Source organism: Cavia porcellus, unplaced genomic scaffold (genome assembly GCF_034190915.1).
Source record: "Cavia porcellus strain 051 isolate PalLab524CR breed Dunkin Hartley unplaced genomic scaffold, mCavPor4.1 scaffold_23, whole genome shotgun sequence".
In the NCBI taxonomy this organism is placed as follows: Eukaryota; Metazoa; Chordata; class Mammalia; order Rodentia; family Caviidae; genus Cavia; species Cavia porcellus.
The window spans coordinates 42,403,714-42,417,606 of NW_026947506.1; the positions used below are offsets into that span (position 1 = coordinate 42,403,714).

The 13,893-nt window shown below is 37.7% G+C and overlaps 1 protein-coding gene across 1 annotated transcript in view; it reads right to left on the reverse strand.

Moving 5' to 3' along the window:
• The window catches only part of Baz1b (bromodomain adjacent to zinc finger domain 1B), a 66,867-nt gene that overhangs the window by 27,097 nt on the left and 25,877 nt on the right, over window positions 1-13,893 (reverse strand). Inside the window, exons 6-9 of the mRNA XM_063234307.1 lie at window positions 11,972-12,169; window positions 3,802-5,503; window positions 1,124-1,262; window positions 338-471 (exon numbers count right to left, since the gene is read on the reverse strand). Coding sequence (XP_063090377.1) covers window positions 338-471; window positions 1,124-1,262; window positions 3,802-5,503; window positions 11,972-12,169 — 2,173 coding nt within the window. The remainder of the gene's footprint in view (window positions 1-337; window positions 472-1,123; window positions 1,263-3,801; window positions 5,504-11,971; window positions 12,170-13,893) is intronic.

The following is a 13,893-nucleotide window of genomic DNA, read 5'->3' on the forward strand; positions in this document are numbered from 1 at the left end:
GGAATTCCTTAACATTCAGCCTACAAGTTAAAGATTTTTCATCTTCACAATGATGAGAATTCAGCACATATACAGTAGAAATAGTTATTTTCCCAAGTCAGCAATATGTGGTACCACACTCTTGCAATACTGACCAGCAACAGCTGGGAGCCAGTTCCAGTCACTCAAACAGCCATGAGGGGAAACATTCATGTTCTCCAGTGTACTGTGCTGTGAGCTTCTGACTTCTGGTAGGCCATGTGTATTCAATCAATGTTTGATATTTAACCACAGGTTTACCAGAACATAACCCAATTGTCCACTAAAGAAGCATCTGCAGCTGAGGTACTATACTTACTGCGAGGACAGTAATCCTCATCAGGAGAGTCCACATGGTCTTTGCGGTGATGGTTGAATCGATAATCAATGCTGTCATGTGCCCAGCCTTTCTCAATGAACAATCCTGGAACTTCATCTGAGAAGAGCCAGTATCTACAAATCACAATCATGCATTAATACAGCAGTACTGTTGTATGATTTTGCTGGAGAAGACTACAGAGTATGATAAAACATTCATAACCACAGTTAACAGGTCCTCTCCTTTGCCTACAATTCCAGGCAGATAAAAATTATAAGGTAGAGCAAAGGGTAGCAAATCTTTTAGAATGAGAATCATCTAATATCTAAAAATTCTAACAATTTTCTATCATAACGTTCTACATTATATGCATGCTTTTAAAATATATTATCGATGACTTAATACCCTACAAAGAAGACTCCAAAAGATTCCACTAAAATGTATTACCATTTTAAAGAATTCTATTTAGACTACATTTCATCTACCACATAAGTAAGTCTCATTTGTGGTATCTTTCTGGGCCAGAATATGTGATTTTGTGGGGAGCAGTGCAGGGCCTCAAACATACTAGACAAGTACTCTAGCACTGACCTACATTCCCTGCCAAGGAACAAGTCTCAAGGAGCTCTGTAACCCTAGCCATTTGGCACAGTTAACGGTCAAAAAATGAGTAATGAGCAATTAAATTTTCAAACAGAACCTGAAAATTCAACAGGAAAGCTTATTCTTAGTTCTGTAACTTGTAACTATAGGCCTACACAATAAAGATTAAATTTAATAACTCACCTATTATGGTTTCGATCAGTACCAATAGGAGTCCTACGCATGACCAACTTTGCCCTGGCAATTCCTTCCTGGAAGGCTTTTTCAGCAGCAGCTTTGTGCTTTCGTATTCTTTCTTCTTCAGCTTCCCGTTCTAGTTTTACTGGCAAAGGTTAAAAAAAAAAAAAAAAAGTACTCAATATAAAGGAGATACTCATCAAACCTTAGTTTCCTTCTCTGAATTCTGTCACAATGACATGTGAGGCAGCCAACTTCTTTTTAATGTTCCTATATTCCTTAAATTTTCATTGAGTTTCACCAATCATAGCCACTTAATCCTCAAAAAGATCAGGATGAAAAAAACTAATAAAACAACTATTTCAAGATAAAACCTACCTAAGACTGAGCAATCTGATAGTAATTCTCAACATCCTTGAGGAGAAAAGAGCTGAGAAGAGCCAGGGTTCAGCAGCATGTGTGAACAACGATGATCAACGCATGATTAGTAGTAAAGCACTTGCCAAAGTCCCAGTTTAATTCTCAGCACTCAAAAAAAATCAACACTAAATAACATTTTTTATTATTATTCAGCAAGCTATTATAAAATGATAGAAAAAACTCTTGATTTTTCATTATGAGTGTATTCTATTCAGACAGAAATTTCCCTCAACAATAACAAAGCCCAAGTATTACCTTTCATGTTTCTAATTGTCACAAACTGTTACTGAAAGGTTCAAAACACAATTATTTATAATGCTAGGACTTTTAACTTTGATCTTCTACCACCACAATATGGTGAAAACATGGAAAGTGCATCATGGATTTTATTTTAAAAATTAAAATATGATTAGCCGTGATAGCACATGCCTGAGTATCAGTACTCAGAAGGCTGTGGCAGGAGAAAACACTGAGTTCATGCCTCATCTAGGCTACACAGTGAGTTTAAGGCCAGCCTTGAACTACATAGCCTAAGTCCTGTCTCCAAAAAAAAAAGATAAACAGAATTTATGACCATTAACAGTCTTCTAAACTGAGGAATTATGTCTGTGATAATGGTTATATAGATAGCAGAAAAAAAGTGATAATAAAGAGTAATGGATATATTAAAATCAAGAAAAAGCTCATTCTCCTTAGATTACACACAAAAACACACCAATTTAGGGTAAATCACAAAGAAGATCAATCAGTATTCTAGGAGGCTTAGGTACGAAGACTGCAAGTTTGAGTTCAGCCTGGAACACAGCACAGTCTTCCCACCTGAGAAGACTCAGGCATCCACACATGGTGGCACATGCCCGTCTGTTACCCCTGCATTCAGGATGCTGAGGCAGGATTCCAAGTTTTAGCCCAGTTTGAGCAACGTGGCAGGACAGTCTCAAAATAAAAAGGGATGGGATGTAGCTCAATGGTAGAACAAACTGGGTTTCATTCCCTAAAAGGGGGTGAGGGATTCACAACACCAAATTTAGTTTGTGTTCTTTGAGCAGAAACCACCTCAGTGTGTACTGACTGAAGAACAGCAAATAAAAAAAAACATGGTTACACAATAGAGTATTATTCAGTCCCCAAAAGAACAAAATACTGATATATGTTATAACATGGACAAATTCTGAAGCCATTTGCTAACCAGAAGGCAGAAATGAAAAGCTACAAATTATATGATTTCACTTATAAGAAATATCCAGGCTGTGCAGGGGATATAACTCAGTGGCACAGCACCTGCCTGGCAAGCACAAGGTCTTGAGTTTGATTCTTGGTACAAAAAAAGGTGTATCTGTGTATATACATGTCTATGTATATTTTAAAAAGTGTGTCTGTATGAATGGCTTTGGGGATTGAACCAAGGGTCTCATGTTTTCTACTACGTAAGTATGCTATCACTGAGCTACATTCACAGCCCTCTGGAAATATATTTTGAAACACTGAATTATACCCAATAAATGAGTGAACTGTATAACATAAGAATTCATTCATTTTGTTTTGTTTTGAAACAGGGTTTTGCTATGTAACACAGGACAACCTTGAACTCACCAGGTTGTGAGTTCTTATAACTCATGGTAACCCTGCCTCAGCACCCTGGGTTCTGGAATTACAAATGTGCACTACCACATCCAGTGAGAATTATTTCTTAATAATGCAAAACAAAATAAATTTCATTAAGGTTCAGATCTGGTGGTATCATCAAAGCCCAAGATTTTAAGTTCTTAATTATTAATAAGGTAAAAGATAATTATCCAAGCTGGTGACTATGCTAGGAGCTTCAATATCTTCTCTTTCAACTTTAACAAACATGAGGAAATAAATGTTCAAAAGAAGAAAGCAGAGAGAAAGGATCTGAAACCAGGTCAGCAATTCCAAAGTCATGTTTCCAGTATATCTATTTATGCCTTTCGTCCTTTACTAAGACTCTGACATCAAATTAATTTACCATTAATTGCAAAAATCCATGCTGAACATTTCTCCTAAAACATACCCTAGAGCTGGGGCTACAGCTCACTAGTAGAGCACTTGCCTAGCATATACAACACTCTGATTTCATACTCACCACTCTCATTCTCTCAAATAAATAAAAACTAGTCAATTCTGGGCTACTGCAGAAATAAGTGACTGGTTATGACAAACATGAGACCTTATCACTACTCTGCTGCTCTTCTATTGTCTTCTAAATGGCTTCTATCTTTCCTCTTAGCATAAAATTTTACCTTTCATTTCTCTTTCCTGGATTTCCCGTTTCCTCTTAGCCTGCAGGGCAAGCAGTCTTCTGCTCTTCACAGCACTAATCATATCTTCGGCTTCCGTGTCCACCTGGGGCTCAAATTTCACAATTTCTTTTTTCCTATCAGTTTTGCCTAACCCATTTTCCTCTCTGCCATTTTCTTTATTTCGGGCTTCCATTTCTTTGCGTTTCTGTTTCTCTGCTCTCTTCTTATCATTCTCTTCCTTTAACACAGCAAGACGCTCCTTCCACAACTCTGCAGACATCTGCTGTCTGGTTTCCATGTGGTCTTGGACTGAGTATGTCATGAGGATCCGGTGACACAGTGCTGTCAAGATCCGGAGCTTCTCCTCTGATGTTAGTTCAAAGAATTCAGAGGTCTCCAGCTTCTCTAGGAACTCATCTTGTACCTCATTGTCCTCAAAAGGTGCTGAATCTTTATTGTCATCTGTATCTGAACCCTCACTTTCCTCTTGGGCATCAGATCTGCGCAAACAGAGCCGCACTAGCTCTGAAACAGAATGTAAAGTGAGTGGGATTTCTGACAGCTTCATCCCCAATTCACCATAGTCTTCTGCTATTTCATCTTGTAGTAAGGTCTGCAGCAAGATGACCAACACTCTGTTAAGGTACAAAAAGCCACCCTTATCTGCACTCAAAGCTTCCATAAGGGACACAGCAGTGATGGGATACTGGGCATCTGGGAGAAGAAGCCCGGAGTAACAGCTCAAGAACTCCACCACTAGGGCCACATCCCCAAAAAGGGTATTGGGCAGCCCTTCAGGTGTGTCCACCAATCGAAACGCTGGAAGGTTTTTGCCAGCTAATTCTTGGTCCTCATACCGTTTCTGTTTTTCTAATTTCTCAAGCATTTCTTTCTGTCTACGTTCTTTGGCTTTTTCCTTTAACTTTTCTTTTAGCTCTTGTCGTTTCTTTTTCAAATATTCTTTCCGTTGCTCTTCAGACATAGAGGCCCACCTCTTTCTATGCTCTAGAAGCTCATAGCGTTTCTGAACAATAGTTCGCAATTCCTCTGGGAGACGAGCTCGATCTTCACTAGAGAGAAGGCGAGCAGTTTTAGAGATAACACAAGACAGGGCACTCTTCTTGTCTTCTCTGTCTTTGTTTTCTTTGTAATAGGCAATCAAGTGTAGGGCAGCAGGAGGGAGGTGTTTATGAGGTTTACTAGAAGACCGAGGTGTACCCCCAGAATTCCGTGGGGCTCGAGTCATCTTCTGAGTGCCTTTAGCCATATCCAACAAGGTCATCTGCTTCAGTTTGGTCTTAGGAGTCTTTAAACCTTTTTTGGGAGATTTAGAATTCCCTGTGGATTTCTGTCCATTTAGGATGCCTTTGCTTCTGCCCTTTGGCTTTAAAGGTTTGTCACTGTGCTTCCCTGGTTTCTTGGCAGGTGGGCCTTTCTTAGGAATGTGAAAGTTAGCATGGAGTTTATTGGGTGACATCATCTTCATCACTTCTTCCAGATGTTCTTCTGGAGACTTAGAGTTCTTTGAGTTCTTCAGTTTGAGTGGTGAACCATTCAGTGATTTCTTCAAGTGTACATGACACCATAACTTGGGATTTAGTGGTGAACTCAGAGAAGAATTGTCTGTTTTAGACTTCTTGGAAGGTTTCCTGTCTGGGGATCCAGTATTCTTCCTCTTAGTAGAAGGGTTCAGAGTCATGTACTAGAATTTAAGAACAGGAGCAAAATTAATCTCAAAAACTCATTTAAAGAAGCAATATTTAACTATTTTAAAGGTCCTCTTCCTCAGATATTCAGCTCAAGTTACACATTCATTTTTCTTTTTCTTTTTTTGCCTTTTTCATTTTATCAGTACCGGGGATTGAACTCACGACTACCTGCTTGCAAGGCAGGTGCTTATGCCGCTGAGCTAAATCCCCAGCCCCCAACATTCATTTTTCTTCAGAAACACTGTATGGATACCCACGAGGAAAAAAAAAGACATGTTAGTAGTTTTTTTCTGTATCAATACAAAATTCTCGATACCCAGACTTAAGACAAAAATAGTCAGGCATGGCAACACCCCTGCAATCCCAGAAATTCAGGAAGCTGAGACAGGAAGATTACTGAGAGTTGAAGATCAGCTTCAGCTACACAGTGAGTTTAAGGTTAGCCTGAACTGCATAGTGAGACCTTGTCTCAAAAACAAACAAACTAAATAAAAAAATAAAATCTACACTCTGGGATAGGTGTTAACTGAGTGTAGAATGCTTGCAGGGGTGGGATGGGAGGTAGAGTTGCTTACTGCTCTTAAAGTAGGGCTGGATTTTCACATTTAATCCTTCACTGCTCAGTGCAAACACCTGGGGCTCATTTACCAGTACTGCTGAGGTGCGGGGAGGGGGCCAGTACCACTTCCACCTATGATTTTAATACTTTAAAGAATATAATCACACAGAGAAAAAATTGGCAGCTAAAACTAAATGATTTTTAGAATATTTGATTTTGTCTACCAAAGGCAACTATGTACATGAGAAGCACTCAAGAAACACCAGGTGTTGAAAAAACCCACATCAACAGTTTGGGAGGTAGTGAGCAGGACAAACATAAGACATAACTGCAGCTGGGCGTGGTGGCTCACGCCTATAATCCCAGCACACCAGAGGCTGAGGCAGGAGGATCGTTGTGAGTTTGAGACTAGCCTAGGCTACAAAGTGAGCTCAAGGCCAGCCTGAACAGCATAGTGAGACCTTGTCTCAAAAACGGGGGGGGGGGGGGGGGAGACAAACTGCAAGCAACAAAACAGCTGAAGACTACAATATATGAAAAAGAAAAAGTCCCCAAAAAACACAATAGGAAAAAAGCAAAGGCAATCTCAGACATAACACAGAACACCACCTATGCTTTTGTTAGGAGTAAAACAAATCAGTTTATTGAATTTTTATAGGCTGTGTTACAATGCCAACTAAAATTGAAACATTAAGGACAGAAATATCAGAGAAATGAACTCAGAACCACAACACAAGAAGCAGAAATAGTCTGCACTGATGAGTAGGCTACCATTAAGAAATCTATCTTCTGGCTAAGTTGTCGAACTTTAAAAGCCAAACTGCCTGTTAAGAATTCCAAGTACCTGCAGAATTCTGGGTCACTAGTTTGTGTCCCTTCTCTTCTTCCAGTACTAGGGACTGAATCCAAGTCATTTTTGAGAGACAGAGTTTTGCTAAGCTGAGTGGTCAGGCTTGAATTTGGTATCCCTCTGCCTCAGCCTCACAGAGCATTTGGATTATAGACAATGTGGCTCCATATCCATCTCAGCTGCCCGTTTTTGTTGCTTGATTAAATTCAGATGCTTGGTTCCCCAATGATCCTCAGGGTGGGGTGACAAAGAGGTCTTAGCCCTTTATAAAACATAATCTCCAAGTATACCTTAAAAGATCTTTTTTTCCAACAGAGAATTTCCTGGTCCTAGTTTCCTCGACTAAATTTCACAGTGCTCTGCATGGACAATCTTCAAAGAGAACAGTGTTTCAGAGACTATCATACAAATCATTGACAAATATGTGTTGCCAACTAGCCGTGGAAAATCTTCACAGTGCAGACATGTATACTGATACTTTTTCTATTGCTTAGAATAGCACATTATACATTTAAAGTTTATCCTGAAATAAAATTTATCACTAAAAAGACTAATGCTAGACTGTTTCATTTTAGCATTTAAAATAGGTATCTTTTAATAATTAAATCTGTAACTGCCGGGACATTTTAATTTATTGATTAAATTCTACTTAAAAAAATCTAATTTAGAAGAATAGTATTATGAAAACACATAAGGTAGATGGCTTGGCCATGACAGAGTCCAGTCACCCCATTTTATTTATAGGGTGTGGGTTTTCTGCCAACCCACATTAATTTTTTTTTTCTGAAAAATGAAAGAAATTAACTCACCCAACCCCCTCCCAACAGGCAGGCTCCCCGCGAGAGCAGTCCTTCAGTAACTGGATCATCTCAGCATGGGGCATGCTGGGTAGTCACAGCCAAATGGGAGCTGGCATGGCTGGACTCAGGGGGATCTGAAAAAGTATAAAACCACTTATGTGCTAAGGGTCTCCCCTATCTACCATTCAGCACAATTAATCCACTAGACTGGTATATAGGGAGAAAAGAATGAATACCCAAATTAGCAGTATCAGAAATTTTTGGCCCTTCCCTAATCACCAAATAGGTAAAAATATTTATGAATTTTTCAATTGGGGAGGCCTAGAGAAAGAGTAAAAATGAAATTTTTTACAGTTCAGATGTTAAATTCTCTGTTAACAAACAGAGAATCTGTTGGGGAATCTATATTCTGAATCTTACATTTCATCCTTGACATTTATTTAAGGTAACATGCTACAAGTTTGAGGGCAACAGTCTTACAATGAGTTTACCACAATCCCGTATGTCTACATCAGAATGTGTAGAAAATAAAATATTTTGAATACATGAAACTGGCTATTAGGACAAAAATTGTACTTTTAAATTTTATCACTGGCAATGAGACAAAATTATATTACAACACCTGATTTAATCCTTTGAGAATGTATCAATTTTACTTCTACTTTTAAAAACCTGAATCCAATCATGAGGAAATAAACCCATTCAACAAAATAACTGGCTTATTTCTTTCAGATTAAAATAATCAAGATAAAATAATCTAAAAGATTATAGTGGGGAAAGGTGACACATACCTGCTATCTCAGCAGTCTCAGGAGACTGAGGAAGGAGGATCACAAGTTATGTGGCCACTCTGGGCTACACAGTGAGCTTAAAGCTAATTTAGGCTACCCAGCCTAAAATAAAAAAAAAAGTCAGGGCTGGGCAGGTCAATGGCATGGTTCCTGCTTGACAAGCATGAAGTCCTGAGTTCAATTTCTGACTCCAAAAAAAAAAAGAAGGTCAAAGCTTTAAAAGACAAAAAAACCCTGAGGAACTGATCCTGATTAAGAAAGGCCAAAGAGGCCTGGAGATTTAGCTCATTGGCATAAGCGCCAGTCTTGCAAGCACATAGTCGTGAGTTCGATCCCCAGTACCAATTAAAAAAACAAAGGCCAAAGAGATAAAAATAAATACCATACTGAACCCTACTAAAATCAAAATAATTTTCTGGATAAAAGAAGATTACTGGAAAACTGGCAAAATTTGAGCTACAATTATAGATTAGGTCACTGATGGCAAATTAGAGCTTTTAATGATAACAAACAGCCAGCTACAGCATGTGTGTCACAGGTTCAATATCACTGGATTAGGTAATAGAACTGTTTCTACATTCATTTCCTGAAAAGACATGTATATTTATATATTTTGTTTTGTTTTGCTTTTTTGCACCGGGAATAGAAATCATGACCTACTGCTTGCCAGGCAGGTGCTTAAGAACATTCTGACTTACAACTTACTAAATTATGGGAAAGGTTAACATTTGAGGAATCTGACTGAGTAGTACATACAAATTCTTTAACAGTGTTTTACAAAACCTTCTGTATGAAATTACTTCAAAATAAAATATTTTTTAAATGTATTAAGAACAATGATAAATTAGTCCAAAATTATCAAGCTTCTACAATGTCTTTTTCCTTTTTATCGGTACCAGGGATCAAACCCATGACTGCCTGCTTGCAAGGCAGGCGCTTATGCCGCTGAGCTAAATCCCCCGCCCCAAGCTTCTACATGTCTTAAAAACTTATTTTTGGGGGCTGGAGGTTTAGCTCAGCGGCATAAGCACCTGCTTTGCAAGTGGGTGGTCGTGAGTTCAATCCCCGGTACTGATAAAAATGAAAAAGACCAAAAAACAAAAAACTTATTTTTTCCTTACACTTCTGCCAAAAGACTTCCTCATTAGACTCTATCATTCCAAAAACCACAGATCAAACATTATGGAGAGACTACAATAAGATAACAATAGGAAGCCGGGCATGTTGATGCACTCCAGTAATCCCAGTATTTGAGAGGCTAAGGCAGGAGGATTGTTCCAAGTTTGAGACCAGCCTGGGCTACAAAGTGAGCCCAAGGCCAGCCTGAACTGTATAGTGAGACCATGTCTCCAAAAAAAAAAAAAAAAAAAAAAAAGACAGAAAAACCCATTAGAGTTGCTATGTATGACAAGAGGGAAATGGGTTACTAAAATGAGATTACAACTTAGACAATATTAACTTATCAAATTGCCTTATAAATCATTCCTCTAAATCATTAGGCTTTCAAAAAATTATATCATCCTTCTAATCCCATTGTCAGTGGTTTTATTTCCTCAAAAAATGAAAATCCTTCAAGAAATGGCCAGGCATGGTGGGGCACACCTGTAACTTCAACTAGTCAAGAGAGTAAGGCATGGGGATTCCAAGTTTGAGAGTAGACTGGGCAACTTAGCAAGACTCTGTTCCAAAATGAAATTTAAAAGGGCTGGGGATGTAGCTCAGTGCCCTCTGTGTATGAGAGAGAAACACACAGACAGACACATACACAGAGACAGATGAATTAAACAGTATTATCTATTTCTGGGGTTTTTTGGGGGGTGTCTTTTTGAGGCAGGGTCTTGCTATGCAGTATAGGTTCGCCTTAAACTCACTCTGTAGCTCAGGCTGATCTCGAATTCACAACAATCCTCCTGGTTCAGCATCCCGAGTGCTGGAATTACAGGCATGCACCACCATGCCTGGCAAACAGTATTATCTATTAAAAGCAATGTACTATGCCAAATTTATAAGATTTAAAAAGAAAAAAAAGACAATTCTTAGTTTCAAGTAATTTATATTCTGGAAAGGGTTTGTGAGACAAGAAACACACCCTCATCAGCATCATTACACTATACCCTACTCAGGTAACACTGTAAAAAAGCACTACACTTCTAGGTAATTTTCTGCACTCCCACTTATGGTTCTCTGCCCAACTTGCTGCTTCTCTTCAGGTCTTGGTTCCATTCGTAGTAACTGTGTTCAGTAACCTGACAAAACATTAATTTGTATAAAACCAAAAGAGGACATAGAAAATATTGCATGCCCTTGAGAAGAGTAAATCATATGTAATCAACTTTAATCCTCAATATACTATGTTAAATTAAAGCAATATTTCACGGTCTACTTGTCTGTGCCTTCTACTACATTCTACTGGCAATGCTAGCACACTGCTGATGATCTAGGTCACTGGTGATGAACCTATGGCTGCATGTTATTTGTCTTTCTTTTAAAACAAAAGATGTTAATATATGACTGTTTTCTAGACTAAAACATCAGTAGTATTCCAGTTTAATTCCAGGGTTGGCAATCTGTGATAAGTGGGTTTGGGTTGTAGTCTGGGCTTGTCTCTAATATGCTCGCACTTATCTAGGTGAACAAATACAAACAACTCACTGAAAACAAGAAATCAAAAGTCCTTTAAGGAAACTACTTTTACAAAAAAGAAAAGCAGTTTATATGTAAAACATTAAGAAACAATGTAATGTCAAATAGTGTTGGAGAATAAGCAATTTCATAAATTCATACAATTTCATAAAAATACTCTGAAGATCAAATGAGACAATTTAAGGGGAAAAAAATGTACTAAGCAGACAAATGCTAGGTTTTCTACCGAAAATAATACCTGTTTCAGGCAGTATATTTAATCATCTTGGCTGATATACAGAACCAATTTCATTTTAAAAATTACATGTATATAGTTTTTAAATTATGCAAACATACAAAACATAAATCAAGCTGGGTGTGGATAGCACATGCTTGTAATCCCAGCATATTAGGAAGCTGAGCAAAAAGATGATAAATTTAAGCCAGATAGTTTATTGAGACCCTCTCTCAATATATGGGGCTGGGCATGCAGCTCAGTATAAAGGGCTTGGGTTCAATCCCCAGTATATCAAAATTAATCAAAGTACAAGCTACTCAATGTGACCTCTCCCCTTCAGTCACACAACTGAAACCTTCACAAAACGAAAAAAATATACAGAAATATTAAAATTCATTATCTGACATTTGAATTCAAAACCTGTTACAAGTCTAATCCTACTGGAGCTACCAGAGAAAACAGTCCTCTTGTTCAAAAATTAACAGTAACCGGGATAGGGATGTAGCTCAGTGGCATAGCACCTGCCTGGCAAACATGAGGTCAAGTTCAATTCCTGGAATCAAAAAACAAAAAAGATAAAAATTTAAAATAGTAATCTTACCTTATATGGATCCAGTAAAAAGTCACTGAATTTGCTAGGCAGGGAATACTTCTTTACCAATTCATCTTCCACTACCCAAGGTGCATTCTCACCAGCACCAGCACGTAAGGCATTGTGCCGTATGAAGTATCGCAGTATCTCTTTATTTGGTGGGCGCTCTGTACGAATCAAGCTGTCTGCTGGCACACTGCTGATAATCTAGTAAGATAGGAAGCAATAAATAACTCATTACTGAGATAATTAACCAATGAGAACAAAAACATCCTCTCCAAAAATCCACAATTCCATCTATAAAACAAGAGTTCTAGATTAGAAAACGCAGATTGGTAACAAAAACTTAATAGATATCCTTAGGCAATTTATTGATATGTCCTAAAAATGTACATCCCTTTGAACAGAAATTTTTTGTACTTATTAACTTTTCTTAGGAAGTAAATGAACAAAGTCATCATACACTACTTAAAATAAGCAAAAAGAAAAAAGGTGAGGGGTTATTGGTCTACCAATAAGGGATTCATTCTAAAAATTAAAATATATACATATACAGTGCTACTAAAATACAACTGTTTGGGCCTTAAAACAAACAATGATTTATAAGAAGTTCTGCCATAGAGCTTAGCTATCCAGATACAAGTTTAATAGGCTCCCTTGGTGACTACTGTACATGCAACAATCTGAGAATATTGTTTTGAGAGAAAACTTAATGACACTACAGATTTTTTTTTTTAATCAGTACTGGGGATCGAACTCACGACCATGCACTTGCAAAGCATGCGCTTATGCGGCTCAGCTAAATCCCCAGCCCCTGACACTACAGATGTTTAATCACATAAAACCGAGTCACAAAATAATACCCACACAACATTCCTATTTCAAATCACTAAAGAGTTAACCACCCTTAACCAGCTTTTCTTGACCAGATGACTTTGTTCATTTACTTCCTAAGAAAAGTTCATAAGTACAAGAAATTTCTGTTCAAAGGGATGCACATTTTTAGGGCACATCAATAAACATTCACCAAATATCCTTGAATGTGACAATAGAAAAAATTTAGGTTTTCTTATTTGCATTTTCTATCTTCCTATAACCAATTTTTACTACCTGTGAGGAACTGTTGAATGAGAGGTAAGCAACTTGATGAAAAATTGCATTTAACATGTAATTTTCAAACATAGGTAACTTTAACAGGCAGGTGTGGTAATACACACCTATAATCCCAGCAGTTGAGAGGCTGAAGCAGGAGGATTTCCAAAGAGTTCAAAGTCAGCCTGAACTAGGAGTGAGACTCTCTCCAAAAAACAAACAAATAAATAAAGGGCTTCATATGGTGGCACGCACCTGTAATCCCAGCACTATGGAAGACTGGAACAGAAGGATCACAGTAAGATCAAGATCAGCCTGGACTACATAGTGAGTTCAAGACCAGACTGAACTATGCAGAGAAAGCTTGCCTCAAAAAAATTTTAAAAATTATATATATGAGAGAAAAGAACTAGGTTCTTTATTTACTAATTTAGAACCTTTGACAGAGTTAATCAAATTTCTCAGGACTTAGAGCAACTGTCCTCCAAATCTTGCCCCTATTCCACTTCTTTCTATCTACAACCAAGAAGATTCTACTCAACCTGTATAGGAACATCTGCAAATAAGCTGTATTTCTTAAAGATACAATCAATGAAACACAAACATTATTTTATATAGCACTAAGAAAAAAATTTGTGCCAACTACTTTTAAGATATATTCTTATTCCGGACATAAAAAATACAAAACTAGGGCTAGGCATGCAGCTCACCAGCAGAGATATTGTCTACTTGTGTAAGATTTTGGATTCCATCTCTAGCCATTCAAAACATAAAATAAAATAGGCATTTTGGGATCAATAAAACATACAGCACTATTTTACCATTGCAGTTTTTTTTTT